This window comes from Corylus avellana, chromosome 3, assembly GCF_965113065.1.
Source record: "Corylus avellana chromosome 3, dhCorAvel1.hap1.2, whole genome shotgun sequence".
Lineage (NCBI taxonomy): Eukaryota > Viridiplantae > Streptophyta > Magnoliopsida > Fagales > Betulaceae > Corylus > Corylus avellana.
This window is the reverse complement of record NC_142492.1, coordinates 2,767,365-2,789,625: the sequence shown is the minus strand read 5'-3', so window position 1 is coordinate 2,789,625 and position 22,261 is coordinate 2,767,365. Positions and strand designations below refer to the sequence as shown.

General features: G+C 40.9%; 1 protein-coding gene across 4 annotated transcripts; it reads right to left on the bottom strand.

Annotated features, from left to right (window-relative positions):
- Window positions 1-223: 223 nt before the first annotated feature.
- Window positions 224-20,931, bottom strand: LOC132174551 (DNA polymerase I B, chloroplastic/mitochondrial). 4 transcript variants are annotated; one of them, XM_059586188.2, is made up of 12 exons: window positions 20,582-20,931; window positions 18,199-19,225; window positions 15,702-15,893; window positions 14,522-15,201; window positions 13,873-14,302; window positions 12,290-12,385; window positions 11,787-11,879; window positions 11,503-11,697; window positions 1,950-2,042; window positions 1,647-1,859; window positions 999-1,088; window positions 224-752 (listed from the first exon to the last, which is right to left on the bottom strand). In XM_059586188.2, the coding sequence occupies exons 1-12, from the start codon at window positions 20,776-20,778 to the stop codon at window positions 591-593; spliced, it is 3,468 nt and encodes a 1,155-aa protein (XP_059442171.2). In that variant the 5' UTR covers window positions 20,779-20,931; the 3' UTR covers window positions 224-590. The 4 variants fall into 4 exon arrangements, with proteins under 4 accessions (XP_059442171.2, XP_088370754.1, XP_088370753.1 ...); XM_088514628.1 differs by having other exon boundaries at window positions 14,522-15,108; XM_088514627.1 differs by lacking the exon at window positions 999-1,088.
- Between the last annotated feature and the right edge of the window lie 1,330 nt (window positions 20,932-22,261).

Below are 22,261 nucleotides of genomic sequence, written 5' to 3'. Positions count from 1 at the left end.
CGTCTCTTCGGCTCTCCTATCATTTCACAGGGTAACCTGTGACCCATCTCCCAAATGAATGCACATTCCCTTGTGTAGGTGACAAAAATTACCTGTTCATCTATTCAAAATTCATTGGTAATTTTACGCAGAATGATGCAGCCAATCATTTAAACTCACAACAGAAATGAAAAAGAAAGGGGGAGGAGAACATAGGGCCATATAGAGCAATTCAAACAAAAACTGCTTGGAAAATGGAGGCTTTGATTTCTGTGCAGAAACATTGAATCCGCCAACACCCAGACAGTTGCAAGGAAACTGACTGACTAAAAATTGTTAAGAATTCCTATGTACAGGGAATGAGAACACTTTTCACTTGTGCAGCCTCCTTACACCCTCACCCCCGGTCGTACCAGGAACACTGCAACATCAAAGATGGCAAAAAATCTTACATCTGCCCAATATGATGAGGCCTGATTTCCAGGTTGGTTGCAAATGTATCATCGGCAAAGATAATGCTCATGTTGCTAGCACAGAACTCCATCCTCGATGGGCAAAAGTACCTCACTACAGAGCTTTGAACCAAAATCCACCATCATCGTTGCGATAGGCTACTTGCCAGAATACCAGTTTAGAGCACACTTGGCATCAACTGATAGGTCAACTTGAAGGATGTTCTTGCCATTGAAAGGTTTAGACATACATTCAACAACTATGGCCTTTGCAACTTCAGCTGTCTCTGTTGGTCCTTCCAAGATTGCTTCATCACGAACCTGTTTTCCAGTGTGATATCCATCAAGTTTTCAGCAACACATAGTTGTAGTAAGGTTTCATGGAATATCAAATATGGTAAAATTAAGAGGTGGGGGCATATGCAATATAAGTCAGAAGCTAACTTTGGACATCCTCAATATGGACATTAAGCTCAGATGGAGAGCACAATAAATTGTAATGAATTCTTCTAGGAAGCAAAACAGGGAGAAAACACTGGAGGTAAAGATCCAAGGCATGATATTAACCTGTAAAAGTAGCTTCCACCCAAGCTCCTTCAACCATACATTTTTTGATATTTCTAACATGGCACACATGGCAACATCAGCGGTGCTACCCTGTTGCAATCACCTAAATTAGAAATCACTATGGAGTGGCCAATCAAGATTTTGAGGTGTGTGTGTGTCCGGGGAGGGGGGGGAGGAAAGAGTTCTAAACTGCTGTTTTTAAGCAATGCAGTACATAGTTAGAAGGCGGTTTGCATTTTCACCTGTTGAGGACAAGAGTTCATGTTATGTTATTTCTGAATTGTTAAACAATGAAATATATTGACAAGCATCTGCTAAAAGCATAGGCCTCAAATATATATATATATATACTGATTAAGCAACGTGGTCAATAGTTAAACAATGAAAAGTTGAGCGTGAAATATATTGACAAGCATCTGCTAAAAGAATAGGTCTCAAATATATATATAATTTCCAGATCAGGAGTTTGTGTTGGTATTGTCTGAGTTCTAAATGAAGATACGGTATATAGGTACTATAAAGGATTAGCCAAAATCTTTTTCCTCGTCACTTTTCTTTTGTGGACTACAGGATGGGGAGGGGAGCTTATTAAACTGCTAATGGAGAGAGCGTGAGCATGAAACTTTGAGTAAGAAAGAAGGGAAGAACCTGCACTGAGGTGTTAATAGCAGCTCCCACAATGTGGCCTTTTTGATAGGCGGCAAAATTGGCCTTCGAAGGGAACTGGCAGGCACGTCCTAGCAATGTGCACACAAACCGTTTATCAAGGGCCTCTTGTTTACACTTTTTTTGCCAGGTCAGCACCTCTTTTCTATCACTGTACCACAGATCAACTGTTTCCTTTGCTTCCTCAACAGAAACCTTAGAAAGAAGATGAAAAGCATCATGCCTAGGCAATAAAATCATTACGAATGCAAGTACCTCATAATTGTAGCTTCCTACTCAACGTACCTTCCAATCCCGGGCAAGCCCCATTGGATTTTTCCCATATGCGATGGAAAAGTTGAGCATTGTAGCTTTCCTTCTTTCAGAAGCAAAGACATCCTGAAACCATTTAAAAGTAAAAAAGAAAAAGAAATTGAGGTTGGAAGAATAAATATTTTTCTGACCATTACTAGAACAGATGATAATGTTTTTGCTAAGATCTGGTTTCACAAATTTCATGTTCTTTAGCAGTGATAGAAGAGCTTCTTAGGGTTAATATTTTACAGAGGTATTTTGGGCTTTGTGAATGTTACAATATATATATATATATTATGAGGGGGGAGGTTACGTCAAACATATAGCCTCCTCTTTCCCTATTTTCTTCCTATGCACACCCTAACAACATGGTATCAAAACCTAGGGTTTGACATACCACACCCCCCTACCTGCTTCCGCTCCTCTCTGTCCTTCTTCCTTTGCTTTCTTTATTTATTTCTTTATGCTCTCTTTACTGACTGAGGAATGAACGTTGGGCTTCATGCCCATGGTTGGGGGTAGATGGCACCGACATCCGTCTTCAGTGGTGTGATGTCATTGTCATCCCGGCCGTTAGCATTGTTGTCATTGGTGGCTATGTTGTAAACAACAGAACCGGTCTCGTGGCTGTTGTGGTATGAGTTCTACCCTAAATAGAAGCAATTAATCAGGGTGATGGATGTGTCAGCGTATTCTGAGGTGGATGGTGAATTATACGGTGGCTGAAGAGTTGTAATGGTCATCGGTCGGAGAGTTTGCTTTGGTGGCTGGTTGACTTGACGTCGTTGCTTTGTGGCCGAAGGTTGAGTCTGTGGCTACCATAGTTGTTATCGCCAGCGAGGTCTGCCTCTCTCAGGCAAGTTTCTGGCGTGTTGATGGAGAGGAGGGTCCCTGTTTGGGTTCTGGTAGTGTCTATTCCTTATCAGGGATAAGGGTATCATTATCGCGGTTAAAAAGTTTTCAGACCCTTTCCTGTTTAGATCCGGTTCCGTCTGGTTTTTAGTGTTCTGCAGCCAGTTCATATTAATACTTAGTGTTTTCGATCGGTCCAATCTGGTTCAGACCAGTTCTCCCTGTTTATTGGCCAGTTCAGTTAGGTTTCCTGGTTTATTTGCTGGTTCAGGCCTGTTTGCATTGCTTTTTGGGTAGTTCAATAATATTTCAACAGGTTCCTCTCTCTCTACAATTTTTGGGCTGATTTGCTTCCGTTTGAGCTGTTTTTGGCCTCTTCCAACATTCTTATGGGGGGTTTCTCATTATTTTTGTTTGGATGTTGAGGGTGATTGTTTGTTGCATTGTTGGCTCCTTTATTGTTGTTGTTGTTGCATTGGTAGGTGAGTTTGATCAACATTATGACGACTAAATCAGATATTGTTCCTTCGACTTCTCTCGTTAATGCTCTTATGACTACTGTGAAGTTGAATGGAAAGAATTATGTTTATTAGGCATGGTTGGTTGAAGTATTTCTCAATGGAAATGGATTGTTTAATCACTTAACCTCAGATAAGCCTAAGGACGAAAATGTCACTAGCCTTTGGGAATAAGAAGATAATCAAAATCTCTCTTATGTTGAGGGTGATTGTTTGTTGCATTGTTGGCTTCTTTATTGTTGTTGCATTGATAGGCGAGTTTGATCAACATTATGGCCACTAAATCAGATATTGTTCCTTCGACTTCTCTCGTTAATGCTCTTATGACTACTGTGAAGCTAAATGGAAAGAATTATGTTCATTAGGCACAGTCGGTTGAAGTATTTCTCAAAGGAAATGTATTGTTTAATCACTTAACCTCAGATAAGCCTAAGGACGAAAATGTCACTAGCCTTTGGGAATAAGAAGATAATCAAAATCTCTCTTATGTTGAATAGTATTGAGCCTCACATTGGATCCTCGTGTATTTATCTTCCTACTGCCAAGGATATTTGGGATCATCACAATCATATGTACTCTGGTACCAAGAATATCATCCGAATTTATGAGATCTGTAAACAATACTTTGAGCTTGAGCAAGGTGCACAAACTGCAAACGGATACTACAATCAAGTTGTGGTCATTTGTAAGGAGAAGAACAAGTATTGGCCGCTCTCCACTGACCTAACCTGACTTGAAGACTATGGAAAGCAACATCAAGATGTGGATGTGGTTCGATTTCTTCTCAGATTAAAATCCAAGTATGAGTCTGTTTGTGTGCAGATTTTGGGTGGTTCAGATCTCCCATCTCTTCCGAAAGTCTTTTCTCGGATTTAGGGCGCAATTTTTTATGATACCGGTTCTCAGTTGAGTTCTAAACATGATGGAGATCGTACTGGTAGTTCCCGAGGGGGACATGGAGGTAGAGGAGGCCGTGGTTCTTGAGGTGGTCGTTAGACTGGGAGTCGTGAACCTCACAAATGCACTCATTGTGGCCATAGTAATCATTCTATGGATTATTGTTGGGATTTACATGGCAAACAATCTGGCTCTGTCAATCAAGTTTTTTCTTAGGAGGATTCGCCAGCCACATCTGGACGACCTATAGGTTGGGGTCCAGCTTTGGATTCTGATTTGATTTCCATATTGAGAGATGAGTATGTGCAGTTCTTATCCATGAGTATGCTCATTGCTTCTGAAGGTTTTTGGTTGTCTGTTTTGTTCATAATTTAGGTCCTAGGTTTAATAAGCTTGATCATCGTGCTACTAAATGTGTCTTTCTTGGTTATTCCACAACACAAAAGGAATACTGTTGCTATAGTCTTGTTCTTCGACGCTACTTCACTAGCGCTGATGTCACATTTGTTGAGTCTATAATGATATGCCGCTTCCTAAGATTGTCCATAGTAAGAATCTTCCCTAGAACTGCCAATCAAGCAAAAAAAAGTCACTCTCAAAGGAACCTTTGTCCGCCAAATACTCTTCCAAGAAAAATGAATGCCATCATTACAGACAAGGATGCTTTAATATGAGCTAACATCGAACACCCCTTTGTTTAAAGGGGCCCATCAAAGCTTGTCTTTGTCAGTCAGATACGGTCTATATATATCATTATATAGAGTGTGCTACAATATTGCTCTTAACAGGTACTCTCCCTCTCTCTCTACTTTGTTTAGGTTAGCAAGATAGTTTTCTGCCCTAGCGGCGGCGCTAGGCGCTGTACGCTAGGCTCTGGTGAGCCGCTATGGAACGGCGCTTCTCCATAGAAGCGAAATCCTTCTGCCTGTCAGCGAGGGAAGGGTGTCCTGATCTTCGGTTGGAGGAGAAGAGAAAAGGGTTCGTAGGGGTAATTTTCGTGAGCCATTCTTGTGCTTCATGGTTGGTGGATATGGTCGAGGAGGCGAGTCAATCTCTGCTGAAGGTTGATATTGCTAAGTCATACCGCGAGGGCGATAAGGCTTTGATGGTGCATGGGGGTGTCAATAAGGCAGGTAGTTTCCTGGAGGTGGCCGTTTTTGCTGAGGGAGGTCGTAAAGGAATCATTTGGCTACCTGCGGGCCGTGGAGGGAGGGGATGGCGTCGGTTTGCAAATGAGTTGCGGAGGTTGTTGGGTCCACCAGCCCCTACGCACCCTGTTCCGGGAACGCAGCTCAAGCTTGGTTTGGGAGAATCCATCTCTGGATGTCACCCTGGGCGCTCCTTTGCGGAGGTTCTTCGTCTGGCGGCTGGTTCTGAGGAGCCTTCCGTCGGGAGGAGGGTAAGATCTTCGCAACTCATTGATCTTTTCCCGGTGAAGGACTCTTTCGAGTCCGGGTACGGTGAGTATGAGTCGCGGGTTATGGTGGATTGTTTGGAGTCGGAGTCGCCGGATCCTGCTTATCCTGTTACAGTTTCTATCCCGGCGGCGGATCATTCGAAGAAGAAGAAGAAGAAGAATAAGACGTTGCTAGGTCTTTTACGTTCTGTTTTGGGCCGGGTCCTAGCTGGGTTAGTTAAAGGGCTTTTATTTGGGCTGGGTGTTCGCGAGTTTGGGTCTTTCCTTAAGCCCAAACATACTGGGTACTTCAAGACAGTTTTGCGCAGGGGTATGAAGCGTCGTGTTAAATGTTTGCCCAAGCCTCAACAGCGTGGATCTGCCTCGCCAGGAGAGTTCGATTTTCCAGCTGATCGTAGTGAGGCGTGCGTATCTGAGGTTTTTGCGCCGTACGCCGGTGGTCTCGCCGGGGTGTCCAGCGATGATTCCGAGCTTGCGTTGGTGGGGTTGTCGATGGCGGAGGTGCATCAGGAGTCAACTCTACAGGTTTGTGCGTCGGGGTCTGTGTCTCTTGAATCGGCGACGGTCCCTGTTTTTCCGACGGAGGCTGCTCTGCTGCCGGAGAATACCCAAAAATGGTTGTTGACTCCGGTGAGTACCCATGTCTCTCCTTTGCCTCCGGTGGTGGTTTCTACTCCTCCGGTGGGAGCTGGTGCTGTTCCGGTGAAGGAGGTTGAACCCGTTAAGACTGCTCCGGCGAAAGGGTTGCTACGTCGGGGGTTTTTAGGGTCTAGAAATGTCTCTTCTTCCTCTCTGCCTGGGATGAAGGAGGCTTCATCGTCGGTAAAGGGCTCTAAGTTTGTAGTCGAAGATTCTCAGACCTGTTCTTTTTTGGAAAAGCATGCGGCTGAGTTGGGTTTGAGATTAAGCGAACCTTTTCCTCGAATGTCGGAGAGTGGTGCCCCGATTTATTCCTCTGTTTCCAAATCTCAAATAGGGTATGCCCGGAGGGTGAAGGAGAAGCTTGCTAAGCAGTTGCAGAAGAACAAGGAGCTGTTTGTCGAGGTTGTAGCAGAACCCTCCGAGAAGGGGGTGGGGAATGATTCGGAGGTGGCTATAGATGCGATGAATTTCGCCTCTAGTGTGGGACTATCTAATGGTGAAGAAGGTGATGAGAAAAGTCTTTTGCATCTCTTTTCGAATATTGAAGCGGAGTGGGAGCCCTTTACCCCTAAGGCAAAAGGAAAGCGGGAAATCAAGAATTTAGAATGCTCCATCAATTATGAGGCTAGAGAGAGACTTTCTCCTAAGCGGTACTATCGTCGTCGGGGTTGTGTTGGGACTAAAAATGCATTCTCCTTTCCTCCAGAGGTGCATTAGGGGTTTGGTAATTTTTTAGGGCTGGTGGTGGGTTTGTGGGCTTCAGTCTTTGGGTTTCTTGGGTGCTTTGCTTTGGTTTTTCGTTTGGTTGTGGTTCTAGTTGGGTTGGGTTTATTTGGGGTTTATGTTTTGGGTTTTTTTTGGGCTACCTATGTATACTCTCTTGTGTACTTAGAGGCGCTTTGCGCTTTTTTTGATATATACAATTTACTTATAAAAAAATATATATATATATCATTATATATTTAGCCATAATTAGTCTTTCTAGTTATGGCATGTTCTTGTATTATAGCTATAGTATATTGTAATTAATAGGTAGATTTTAGTTACCTTATTTATTTCCCTAGATTGCTGTAATCGCTGAGATACAGCCTGTAAATACCTAGACAATTTCTATATAATACGAGGAACCCTCACATTGAGAGGTATTCAATACAATTGACATGGTATCAAAGCCATCATCTAAATTAGGGTTGTTCTAGGTTTTCAGTTACCTGTTGTTTTTTTTTGTGGCGGTCGATAACTTCGATCATTCTGGTGGGTTCTAAACTGCTATTTGGCAGTTTTTTGTTGAGGGTCGAGGCAGTCTACATTGATTAGTGGCTGTCGGGAGAGCCTTTGGAGGTTGTGGAGAATCCTTGGTGGCTGTCGGCGATCTGGGTTGTCGGAGATTTGGTGCTGTCGGCAGGTTCAGGTGTGGCGGATTCTATTTTGGTGCGGTGAACGTGGATCCTTGTGAGAAATACTTTGGGTTATAGTATTTCTCACAAAGGTTATGTTTGCTATGATCCTTGTTCTAACAAAATTCGTATATCTCGTAATGTTGTTTTCTTTGAGAATCAATGTTTCTTTTCTACACATGTTGAATCATTGCCTGAGATTAGTATTCTACCTTGTTTTGATGACTTGCCTCTTTTGCCTGAGCGGTTCAAACCTGGAATTGTGTATACTCGACGTCTACCAACTTTGCCCCTTACCGAGACTGACCCTTCATCTGAAACTGTTCCAACAACTCCTCCGATTGACCCGCCATCTGAGACAGTTCATGAGTCTGGTCCTCGACACTCTACTAGGGTATCACGTCCTCCTGATAGGTATGGTTTTTCCCACACTTCTTATAATGCTACTTTATCTTCTATTTCCATCCCTACATGTTTTTCCGAGGCTGTAAAATATGAATGTTGGCGGAAAGCGATGGATGAGGAACTTCGGGCTCTCCAAGACAATCATACATGGGATGTGGTTCCTTGCCCCTCTCATGTTAAAGCCATTGGTTGTAAATGGGTTTACTCGATTAAGCTTCGCTCTGACGGGACTCTGGATCGGTATAAGGCCCGATTAGTTGCTCTTGGGAATAGGCAAGAATATGGGGTGGACTACAAGGAGACATTTGCTCCGGTCGCGAAGATGACCACAGTGCGTACAATTATTTCTATTGCCGCCTCCCAAGGCTGGCCACTTCACCAGATGGATGTCAAAAATGCTTTTCTTCATGGTGATCTCAAAGAGGATATTTACATGACTCCTCCTCCGGGTTTGTTTTCTTCTCCATCTGCCGCTGTGTGTAAGTTAAAGCGGTCTCTCTATGGCTTAAAACAGGCTCCCCGGGCATGGTTTGAAAAATTCAGGTCTACTCTGCTTCGCTTGTCCTTTGTCCAAAGCCAATATGATTCTTCTTTGTTCCTTTGCAAGACTCCGACTGGTCTCGTTCTTTTACTTGTGTATGTGGATGATATTGTCATTACGGGCACCGACTCCAGTTTGATTGAACATCTCAAGCGGAATCTTCAAGACTCTTTTCATATGAAAGACCTTGGTCCTCTTACGTATTTTCTGGGGTTGGAGGTGCACACTGATTCTTCCGGTATATTCTTGAATCAACACAAATATACCCAGGACTTGATTAGCCTGGCTGGTCTTCAGGATTCTTCTTCGGTGGATACTCCTATGGAGGTTAATGTGAAATATCGACGTGAGGAGGGTGATCTTCTCTCTGATCCTACTGTGTTCCGACAGTTGGTAGGCAGCTTGAACTATTTGACTATTACTCGGCCTGATATTTCCTTCGCTGTCCAGCAGGTTAGCCAGTTTATGCAAACTCCACGCCATCTTCATTTAGCTGCTGTTCGACGTATCATTCGATATCTTCGAGGGTCCCCTGGCCGTGGGTTGTTCTTTCCAACCGGCTCTCCTCTTCGCCTTGTTGCTTATAGTGATGCGGATTGGGCAGGATGTCCTGACACTCGGCAGTCTGTCACGGGTTGGTGCATGTTTCTTGGTGATTCTTTGATTTCTTGGAAGAGTAAGAAGCAAGCTCGCGTTTCTAAATCATCTACTGAATCCGAATACCGGGCATTGTCTGCTGCTTGTTCTGAGATTGTCTGGCTTCGTGGGCTTCTGGCTGAGCTTGGTTTTTCTCAAACTGATTCTACTCCTCTTTATGCTGATAATACTAGCCATTCAAATAGCTGCTAATCCTGTTTACCATGAACGTACGAAGCATATTGAGGTAGACTGTCATTCTATTCGGGAAGCCTTGGACACTCGTGTTATCTCTCTTCCTCATGTTTCCACTGATCTCCAGATAGCTAATGTCTTCACGAAGGCTATGACACGACAGCGTCATCAGTTCCTTGTGGGCAAATTGATGCTTCTTGATCGACCAGCATCAATTTGAGGGGGGATGTCAGTCAGATACGGTCTATATATATCATTATATATTTAGCCATAATTAGTCTTTCTAGTTATGGCATGTTCTTGTATTATAGCTATAGTATATTGTAATTAATAGGTAGATTTTAGTTACCTTATTTATTTCCCTAGATTGCTGTAATCGCTGAGATACAGCCTGTAAATACCTAGACAATTTCTATATAATACGAGGAACCCTCACATTGAGAGGTATTCAATACAATTGACAGTCTTCACCTTCCCTTCTCACTCTAAAGGAGTAGAACAAATGAAAAACGAAGCCAAGACATCTATCTCTCAATCGTGAGCCGCTCTAATAAAGTTTACGTTCCACTGAAAGGAGCCACTAGAAAGCTCCAAAGCAGTCCACACAAGCAATGCTATATAAATCCAGGACAGCTTCCAAAAGGGCCTTCTCCCCACATCACACATCATGCCAGAATTTAATATTGGAGCCATCTTCCAGCTCAAATCTGATACAACTAGAAAACACCCTCTAACCCCTCATAATATTCTTCCATAGCCCAACCCCATATGGCCCAAGGGATCAATAAAACACCACCCACTCCAAGAAATACCAAATTTGGAATCCACAACAACTCTCTACCATACCTCTTTCTCATACACATAACACCACAACCATTTCCCTAGAAGTGCATGATTGAACATCCTCAAGTTTCAAACCCCAACCCTCCCTCAGAGATTGGACAACAAACATTGGACCAACTAACAAGGTGAAAAATTTGAACTCTTCACATATCCCACCCCATCAGACAAGCTCGTAATGAGTGTAAACGAGCCGAGCTTGCACAAGCACTACTTGCCCGAGCTTGGCTCATTTACAGCCCTAATTTTTAACATTATTAAAATTGCTCAATAACAACCAGCTACGCTAGCCTAAGAACACACTCCTAGCAATCTTAGAAACTACTAAACTCAAGACCAAACCAATTTATGCAAATACCCCAGATATATAGTCCGCATGAGTTTAAGAACTCATGAGTTATAAAAAAGAAAAAAAAAGTCGGAATGAGTTTAAGAATTTCCAGTTCTACCATTGTGCACTAATGAACCTACAACTCTTAAACTGATGATTTAATTTTTTTTTTTCCTTTTTTGATGATAAACCAACGCCTTAAGCCTTAAATTAAAACCCCTTCAACCCTAAATTCCTTGTGACAACCTCCAATCATCATGAGCCTTGCCTTCATCATATGCTGTAGGTAGGGCCCACCTCCAAATTCTTTGAGACGTAACAAAACAAACACCAGCAACTCACTTGTCCTTCAATTTATATGTCAGCCTTATCATCATGAGCCTTGCCTTCATCATATGCTGTAGGTAGGCCCCACCTCCAAATTCTTTGAGGCTTAACAAAACAAACACCAGCAACTCACTTGTCCTTCAATTTATATGTCAGCCTTCAGCCACACCACTCAACCATGTGTTGCAGTTCAAGTACACTTCAACGTCCCTGTCCACTTTTTTTTTTTGATAAGTAATGATGATATAAAAGAGCGCAAAGGGGCGCAACCCATATACACGGGAAGTATAAACAGAGAGCGCCTAGGAGGGAGAGAAATGAAAAAAGGAGGGAGAGAAATGAAAAAGAACTCTCTCTCCCTACTTCCTTCTCACACTAAACTGATTTGCTGTTTCGATGTTATGTCTATATCTGCTATTACATGCTTTAAACAAAGAGAGGGAGGCATCAAGCATATATCACTTCCTCTCTGGTGGTAAATGTTTCATTTCAGAACTGTGAATAGGAGAAATGATTCATCTGTTACCATGGAACTTTACAGCTTACCTTTAATAGTGGAACTGGGGGTTTCTCTTCACCGGGTTGAGGATGCCACTCAAGAAGCACTTGTTTTTTGTCAATTGCTTCACGAATGTATGGGTACATGTTCATTGCAGTCCTAGAATGGAAATCTCCACCAGCTCTAAAGGCATCCAGCATGCTCTTACAACTCGCAAGATGCGCAAGAATCCGAAGTTCCAGCTGTAATATGAATACACAACTCAATCAACACAAGCAATTCAGTTCAACCACTTTAGGTAGGTAGGTAACACAAGTACACAACCACTTACTTGCCCATAATCTGCAACAATAAGTGAATTCCCAGGTGCGGCTATGAATGCCTGACGGATCTTAAACCGGTCCTTCTCTAAGGCAGGTAGATTCTGATTCACATAAAGTAACAACATTGTACTTGTAAGTCTATTAAATTTGCTCAGGAAAAACAAGTCTCTAAACATTTTCAAAATATGAAGTTACAAGATATCTTTCTGTCTTATTGTTTTGTCTAAATGCAAAGGAGATTTTAAACTTGGATGGTTCACACTCATGAGATATTAGCACTCTAGTATTCAAGCAATTATCAGAGCTCAGTTGCAAGCATATGTGGTTTGCCATTATAGTTATAATTTATTCAATGCCATGACTACACAAATTTCATCTCTTGCCAATTTGTATTTTTATTTTAGTTGTCACATTCCAAGAAACATAGGATAGTATAACACATCTATGGTCAAAATACGAGCCCTTTTATTAGTAAATCAATTATAAGAATATTGACAAAATATAAAAGAACCTGTAAATTTGGTCTCCTAGTTGATAAGCGCCCACTTTCTGTGTTGATATTTAACGAACAATGAATACGCCCATTACTGCCCGATCTATTACTTCCCTGTGGTAGAAAGAAACCAACATATTCAGCTAGTTCACACATTGTAAGCGAAAAAAACTGAAGAAAGAAGGAAGAATTGTTAGCTTTAAAACAGTTGTCTGTGCTGACTGGTAAATTCTGGGGATTTATCTTTACCCAATACCAGAAGTAAACCTCATATACTAGTACAGTATTGCTTTCAGTCAAACCAAAATGTGCACATATGGAACCTCTGCAATTCATGATAAATGTAAATAAAAGAAACTAAAGCACAAACTGCACATAAACAAAAGGACAAGATGGAGAACTAAATAGCATATATTAGAATATATAAGATATTAATATTTTTTCTTATTAGGTATTTACCATAGTTGTCGGTCTGTATTCAGGATTTGAATACCTTTCCTAGTTCAACTTACCTATCATATTTTCCCAATAAATAGAGCCCTGAACATAATTATAATAAACAAGCCATTCAATTAAGATAGTAGCCTTATCGGACACTTCTTACTAATGAACATAGGCCTCTGAGACCGAACCACTAAATCTTGTCTCTCTTTTGCTTCGGCTGTCTAAATTTATTTTATTATAAATTTCTAAATAGTATCAGAACCACTCTTTTGTAACCTCTTATAGGGTGTTTGGAAACCGCCACTGCAGGGTGTTTATCTGAAATTGGGTACTCTTAAGTATTGTCTTGACTCAAAAACAATACCTACAACCTCCACATCAGGGTTTATCCCATAATTCAATTAGGATGATTCTTTTAGAACAAAAAAAATATCAATATCAAGAAAACATCAAGGTGCTCACCACCCCCTCACAGCATGTATTGTGAAAGACACCCTTGCGATCAACTGCATATGGTTAAATAAAAGATATAGCCACATCTGTTAAAATACACCCAGACACCCTCACAATGCAGACGCCGTGGGAGAATAACTCATGTCTCAAACTGGGGCTGTCAAAGGATTCAAAAGGAGCATAACTTTGGCCTTCGCCAATCATACTAGTTGTAGCACCATCAGGTTCCAACAAAATTTTTTTGATAAGTAATCGAATTATCATTAAAACGTAAGGTGCCCTAGATACACATGAAGTATACAAGAGAAAACACTTAGCTAGCTACAAGGGGAAAGAAGAATAAGAAAATCATAATAACTAAGCTCCAAAGGGAAACAAATGCAGCAGTTTAAAGATAAAGAGTATAGAAACATCAGGTTCCAATAAATGAATTTAAAAGACATAAACAAACTCATATTTGTGCATGTGCATTCGTTGAATCTAATAATTAAAACATGGAACCAATTCTCAACTCAATCCCCTTTAACATTATTTAACATTATAAGGATCATAACAAGATAGCATCCACACAATTCCCATAGTTCAGTAGGAATTTGGATCATTAAAGCCTTGACTACTTCCATAATGCAGTAGGCAATCACTACACTGGCTACAAAATTTATCAATGATTGGCCATAGCAGAAAGACATGTTAGAAGCAATCACCTGCAAGGGGAGAATGAAGTTGGATATCAAGTGGTTAATGGAGCAAACTTCACTGATTTCAGCAATGGCATGACAAGCCTCCCTCCCCATTCCATAAGCCGAATTGTCAACGTCACTGGTTGATTTTTGTTTTTCTGAAACTTCATTTTCAGAAGCATTTTCAACATTGTCATCTAATTGCTGGTCGGAAGCCTCATCCATAAAATCATATTCAGCAGAAACCTTTCCAGCCAGGGCCTTCAAAGCATCACCACTAACTGAGGGCCAACCAGATGCTGTGAATATGTCAGTTGGCAGTGGAGCATCAAGGATTCTATGCAGCCTAATATTGCGAAATTTGCTAGGAGTCTTCTTGCCCTCTTCAATCACTTTATCAACATTAGGAACTTTGAAAATCCGCTCCTCGGGAAGAAACTCATTGGGTTCCTTTCTGTAATAGAAAATCACATGGTTAAAGGGCACAGAGCTTTCTTGGGAACCCATTTGCATGCAGAACCCCACCCACCCCATCACTTGGAGTTCTTAAAGATGCTGAGCATCTCTAACATAAAGCCGTAAGAGTTCATCGATGGCAGCTGCACTTCCCCACCACCAAAAATAAAGAAAAATGAAAACAAATACAACTACATAAATTATAAATAAAGTATACCTGTTTGCAATGCCACCAAAAAAGAGCTGACGTAGTTGTGCATCACGTCCCACATTCATGTACTTGGCATCAGGGCAATACCTAGACGCCCAGTTGCGAAATCTATTAGCAGCAACCACTTGCTTTGCTTTGGCTACCTTCTCCACCTCAGCGAGATACGCCCGATCAACTAGCATTCCCTCGGTTTCCATTTTAATCAAAAGCTCACCAAACGGTTGCCAGTACTCCTTGTAGAACTCAAACATGGATTTTCCATAAACTGCCACTCCATCAAGTATCCATGGCACCTTCGATAGTTGGCATTTCAAGCTCTCATAAAGCTCTAGTGTGCTTTTCACATCTAAGACAGAATAACAAATCCATGGTTTCCGCTCTTCTCTTTGTAGCTGTTCAACTGGAGAGATGGTCATCATTTTGCCTTCAAATCCATCTTTTTTAATTTTTCTCCTACCAAAGATGGTTTTCATTGAGACTTTACCAAACAACTTTTCTTCATGAAAAAGTTGAGCCCCACACATAACCTTTTCATTGCCGGTAAGTGCTTCAAGACAATACCCCCCCTCAGTTTGTCTCGATGAATGCCACAACTGTGCCATATGTATTATGTCAGCATGAAAACCGGAAAGCCTAAGCCCATAGTTCTCAATAACATGGTTATCAAAGCTATAGTTGTGCCAAACCTACAAAAAGGACAAGCGAAATGTCATTTTCACGTTTGCTTCAAACTTATGGGCCATCCACAAGCTTCTCATAGTAAAAATAATATGTTAAAGAGTGGGATAGTCAAAATTGTTCAATACAATCAATGTCAATGCTATAACAAGTATATTGCAACATCTAAGGGAATTATTACTATGAGCTTGGTTCAAGGGGTTTGTTGTCAAGGATAGTAGCCATACAATTGGTGACTTGAATATATTTAAAAAGCCTTATCCAATTGGCAGAAGTCAACGAGACCCACTTTTCCAGAAATTTCCCTACTGGAGCAATTTCATGCAAGCACCAACCTCTAAAATTTGCACCAAAACGGTCATACTAGATATATTATAATAGTAATAAGGTGGTTGCCACAAGCTATTTCTCAATACTTATAATTAGCAATCATAGTTACAAAAAGGTACTGCAAATCAAGAGGACCACAGAGACATTTAAAAGAGAAATTGAAGAAGAAAAAACTTACCTTTTTGATGGATGGGTCTTCAAAGAATGGAGCAAATTCATCCAAAAGATCCCTACCACCACCATCAAGAACATCAACCCACACAATGGACTTCCCATTTCCGAGATCTGCTTCTGGTCCAGAGTATACACTTAAGCATATAATTTCCCCATGATCAACTGGTGTTTCTTGTTTCACATCTATCTTTGCAACCTGTAAATATACAATTATCACAAAGTACAACGTAGCGTGCAGAGGTAAGCTTTTCAAATAGCTTACCAACCCACATCGTTAAAGTATATAGACATAGATATGAACTACAATAGTATGTACTTCTCAATTGCATAACAACCATATATTTTCAAGTGGCTCTTCCCAAGAGCTTCTCTCTCCTCTTTCTCACTCTCTATCTCCCTCCCTCCACTAGGGGTGCCACATGAAGGCGCGTCCCGCTAGTTTTCAGTGAGGGCTTGACAGTGACCATTGTTCAGAGAGGACCAAACAGATTCAGCCGGTTTATGGAGGTGACGGTGTACTCAATGGGTGGCTAGAGAGGTCTCATTTTGATTCCAGAGGTAAGAAAAGGGTGGGGTTGGAGATTATTTGCAGGTCAAGCTTAGCAATGTTAAGCTATTCTTTGATTCCTCGGTTGGGTCCTCTACCGTGAGTGTTCGTTTGCGGGTTGATATTCCCTTTGCATTGGGGAATCTTGGCAGAGGGTAAGCTCGTACGCGGAGGTCGCAACTCATCCTGGGACCATGGCAGTGACGTGCTCAATCTCGAAGAAGCATCTTGATGTTACGCTGGACAAGATTCAAGTTGAAGCACCCAGAAATCGAGGTCCCAGGCCTCGAGGTTCGGCTACTTCCTTGATTTGCGCCGTTGAGGGTGACGTGACTCTCCCGAATAGGAAGAAGAAAGACCTACTTATGCTTCAGTCGTGGATAGCTCAACTAGTTTGTATCAAAGGAGAAATTGATGAGGCCCTAGTGCGAGCTTATGAAGGGTTGAAGGTTTTTGGGTTGGGACATAGAACTGGGCGGTATTAGGCCCACTGCTGGTCATAAATGCATGGAAGGATTCTTTGTGCGGGCTGGCCATTTCAGGGTTCTGAAGCGGAAGCCCATCACAAAGAGGGTTGTTTTGCTGGGCACAAAGGAGGGCCCTAGGTCCTTAGCAGGTCTTGAGTTGGATCAAGGTTGCACAATTCCTCTCGTCTCCACGAAGGCATCGTCGTCAGCAGTCAAGGTTGGTGTATTCCGCTATGAGGGGTCTAATTTGATTAGGTTAAATATGATAGATTACTCTAAGGGTCATGTCCATTTAATGTCGAGTCCGCCAATTGGCACTATGAACTTGGTGGCAAAAACTACCCAGAACACGCCTAAGCCCATGAAGTGCTATAACCATACTTACAAGTCTATGTGGGCTTAGAATTTCGATGTGGGCATTCTTATAGGAGAGGCAGGCAGTATCACCCTTAGGGTGATGTCGTTGGTAGGCAGCCAAAGCATGGTTCCAGGTGGGTCTTCTTGGCTTTTTCGGCGTTTGAAACTAAGGGTGTGTCAGTGGTCAATCTGGTGGAGGTCTTGGTCCCTGCCTCGACGACCTCGTTCGTTGAAGTCTAGCTTGTTGGGTCTTCTCTGGCGAGCCCTGATGATGCCAGAGTGGTCCAAAGTCTCTCTCTGTTAATATTGATACCCAGACTGCGCCGAAGGTTGCCCAAGTCCCGGCATCGAGTGCTCATGTGGGTTTTCTCTGGTGGGGTTTCTCAAGCCAAGTTCTTCTGCGGTTTGGGGCTATCCTCCTCCAGTAGCTCTCAATGTTATTAGTTTGTCACATTCTCATACCCAGAAGTATGGATTTGGTCCATCTTTGAAGATGGTGGTTAGTTTTTTTTATAGATAATCAAAGAAATTTCATTAAAAAGGCACAACGAGCCCCAAAGCATATATGAAGTATGCATAAGACACCAAATAAAAAAATCCCAAAAGACAGAAGAAACACCAAGAGCCCCACAACAGAAATGGTGGTTAGTGATGGGGAGGTTAGAGATTTTTGGGATGAGGAGGATGGAGAGTTTCCGCACCCTTTGGGTGATTTCCCCCCTGCCACCCTTTTAGATTGGGCTTTGTCTGGGGATGAGGAGATCGAAGACTTAATACAGGATACCCCTCGGAAGGTTAAGAGTAGAAGGAAGCTTCTGAATTTGGAATGCTCCATTACCTATGATGTGAATGGAGCATCATCTAGGCATGGGAAGGCAAGGCTCACGCTTGTTAGCGTTTGAGGCTTTTGAACTTTGTTGTCTTGTGGGTTTTGGGGTTGTGGGCCTTTTGGGTTGGTTGGGTTGTGTGTTTTGCTGTTTCTTTTGGGTTTTGGGCTTGTGAGAGCTCCCCGTGTATAAGACATGTGTACTTAGGGGCGCCTTACGCTTTTTCAATAAAGTTTTACATCACTTATCAAAAAAAGTAACTAGAAAAATAGTATGATAAAGACAACCTTACTAGAATAATACCTCAGTGCTGCATGAATGGACAAGATGTCTGTACTTATTTGTTAGCATCCCGACAACCTCTTTTGCTATGGTGAGATTATCAACAATAAGAACACTGTCATAGATGCTATTAAGCCTCTCGTGAAGATCTGGCTGGAAATATGCCTCATTACTAGTGGAGGTTTTGACTAAACCATAGGCAAGTCCAGAACTTGTTTCTTTTATTTCCTCCAAGTTCCATGATGTGGATACACTGGGCTGGGCAACCTTTCGTAAATAGTCTGTTGAACATAGACCATGCCTTGACTGATCAAGGTTGAGACCATTCACATCTTTAAGTCCAGTTGTTTCTTTTATTTCCTCCAAGTTCCTTGATGTGGACACAATGGGCTGGGAAACCTTTTTTTTTTTTTTTGAAGAAGGGGAACTTTTTTTTTTTTTAATAACCACAATGGGCTGGGAAACTATTCTTACATCGTCTGTTGAACATAGACCCCGCCCACCATTCACATCTTTCACAGCTATATTTTTGTCTCCTCCACATTTTAGTTCAGCGGAAGCTGGGACAGAAGGAATAGCAGAAGCCAGCTTTGAAGCTGAAACAGATGCAGCATGATGAATAGGAGCCATAACATGCCGTCCAACATTTGTAGAAAACATGCTTGCACAACTACTCGTTCTATGTGGTGGATTACTACCATTTTTCACAGCTTCCCTGATACTTGTCTGCCTTTCACTCTGTTCTTTCCGTTCCCTAAAGACACAAGGCTCAGTACTTTCATCAACAGTCACAACAGCACTAGGTCTTTCAGGATTACTACCCCGAAACTCCTGAACTGGAGGTGCACTAGAATTTCGTGAAACCTTTTCCCCTTCTTTATCTACATTTCGAGGGTCAATAATTGGATTTTTTAAGATACTTCCATTAGAATTATCCTGATCTCTGGAGTAAAATACCATCTTAGCTGAATTTGAAAGACACACAAGCCTCCAACCATGAGACATCGTCTGGTAGTTCTTGTTATTATGGATTGTGCACCCTCCTCGTCTGCAATTATTGTGAATGCTACAATATCAAGGATATTGGACTGGAATACTCTAAACATTCCGGCGTGTTAAGTATGAAAAGGAGCAGAATTGATACAAACACCTAGAGCAGTGACAAGATCAAAGCATATCATCCACAGCCAAAACAACCAACTGGCTAACAGTATGTGAAATAAAATAAATCAGCTTGAATGTCATAAACTGCAATGGAACCCCCTGATTTGCCAAGTTCTTTATTTCTAGTGATGTGTTAGCTCAAAGGTTCTATCAATTAGATAGAGCACTTTTTGACAAGTAGAAGTACAGCAGCAGCTAATAAGGGGGCTTGCAAATATCTGAACTTCAATAATAATCACAAAGGACAAAGCCTAAAGAACCCAGAGAGGGCTTCTTTTTAATTTGTGAAAAACTTTTGAGGTTATTCTTGAATATAATCTCAAATTATATGCTTGTTTGGAGCAAATGAAATATTAATAAAGGCACTCCAGGGCCCGTACTTATTTTGCTATAAGAATTCTAATCTGATACCCTATTAGCACTAAATCCAACCACAAGCTGCAATTAGAGAACTCATCGGAACTTTAATTTCCAAAATGACAAAACCAAGTATCAACAGCTTATCTTATGCCATTTACATTTTAAGAAACACACGCTTTTAATTATATGTGTCAATTACCAAAAAAAAAGAAAGAAACACACTATTCCTTTTCCTTTTTTTCTTTTCTTTTTAACCATTTATTAGTGACCCACATGGGTGACCATCATGAAGAACCTAAGCTATACCCAGACTCACACAAATTTATCTATCACAAGTGTTAATAAAAATAAAAAATAAAAATAAAAGAAATAGAAATGCGAGACTCTCTCTCTCACACAAGGCCTCACTCCTAACCCTAGCTTTTACTCCCTCTTTCCGTCTCCCTTGCAAATATTGCAAAATGTCTATATTGAACTTACATATTCAGAGCCAACATAAAACCATGGCTTTATGTGTACCCCCGCCCGGGGATGCTTACAACCAAAGCAACCGAAAATTTCTCGAGGCATCAAAAAGCACATAACCCAGGAAACATCACAATGGAACAAAATGAAATAAACAACCAGAAAAAATATATTAAAAAAAAAAAAAATGAACACCCCATACAACCCAAGAATCCAACATTCTGCCTATCTACTAAAATAACTCGGGGGTTTTAACCAAAACCCAAGAACCTGTCACAAACGTACAACTAAGAAACAACGAAAACAATCAAAACAAGGAAATGGGTGACAGAAACTAAAAACCCACATAGCAAAAACAACAAACATCAGATAACATGATAGGAAAAGTACACTTGGAGCGAGATTGAAACTGTACCTGTGCAGGGCTTTGGAGGAAGCCAAGAGGGACCAAGAAAAGGAAAGAGAAGAAAGACGGGAACAAGACTGGGAAAAAAAGGAATAGGAGGGGCAAGACGGTCTCAGGGGACCGGTTTGGGTGGACAAACCCATAGTCATCACTCTTCCAACTCTGCCCAGCTTGCTTCCGCAGCTGCTTATACAACAATGTGCCATCTTGGGGCGCCTGGTGGTAAACCTGTGAATACGCCGATGGGCTTGAGGGGCTCTCTATTTTGGGAATGGGACTGGTGGGTCCGTGAGTGAAGCAGAGCAGAGTGACGCCATGCGACACAGAGACACGTAGAGAGTTTCAGAGAGAAAGAGAAGCCTTTTGAGGTGAGTTGTTTTTTTTTAAAAAAAAAAAAAAACAAATAGTAATAAGAATTGATAGAGATGATATAAATTAGAAATAAGTTCTTAATTATTTTAAGAAAAATGTGAAAATGTTTTGTTTTGTAATAATCTTTTAAAAAAATAATAATAAAAATTGATTGATGTGATATAAAAAATATAAACTAAAAATATTTGGAAATTTACTTTTTAAATAAATAGTGAAGGTAAAAAATCTTTAAAGTTATTGAAAATAAAATAAATAAATAAATAAATAAATAAGAGACAAATGCTGAGTTCTTTAAGTATTTATTGCTAAGGGAAATGTTATATATATGGACAAATATATGTTTCATCCACCAAAATTTAAGTGCCGGGGTCTTCCAACTAAAAAAAAATCATATCAATTTTGATGGATGAAATAAAATAAAGATATTAAGAAAAAAAAATTGAAAAGATGAATTTGAACAAATGTTTTTCTATTTATTAGTAAGTTACACCTACACCGAGTGTGACTTGGAACACACGACCTCTCCCACCACCTTACTCCGGCAAATGTTAACATCCGACCAATCAAAAACTTCCCCCATGGTTATCTAGCTTTTAAGACATAGTTTGAAATGCAAATTATAGTGTTGTAATAATGAATCCTTTGAGAGAAAGGAGAATATATGTTGACTTTGAGCCCTATTATAAGTTTTGTACCTACGTAACATACAAGAAGTTGCTTTAATAGTATAATATATAGTTATAGTGTTCAAAAACGCCAATTTTTCAAGACGGGTCTCTCGGGCACTACCCTTACAATGGATTGTCAATTGTGCTACGTTATCTAGTTGTATGGTGCAACTGTTGTTAACTATTTTTTTTCTAAGCATTTATATGCATTTCTTTCCTTGTGTGGCTAAAAATTGCTTACTTAAATTGTTTGGTATCTTATCATTCGATTTCATTTCATTATGTTCAGTTGGTGGAAATAGTGTTGGAAAATGATTTGAGCATTCCCATGTAAGGGTGTTCAAGCGGTTAAAACCGCCCCGCCAACCGCTAACCGCTTTGGTAGTCGGTTATTAAAAACCGCTAACTACCTAGGGCGGTTGTAGTTAGCTATTTTAGGGGATAGGACAAGGCAATTATAACCACTAACCTCCTTTATTTATATATAATAATATAAATATATATTAAATATTTATATTAATAAAATATTAAATAAAACATCCAAAACACCGTCGTTTTGGAGGGAGAATAAGATGAAACCCAAAAAACAGCATTTTTTTTTTTCCCATCTTGTTTTATAACATTTTAGCCTTAAACCCTTAAAATAAGA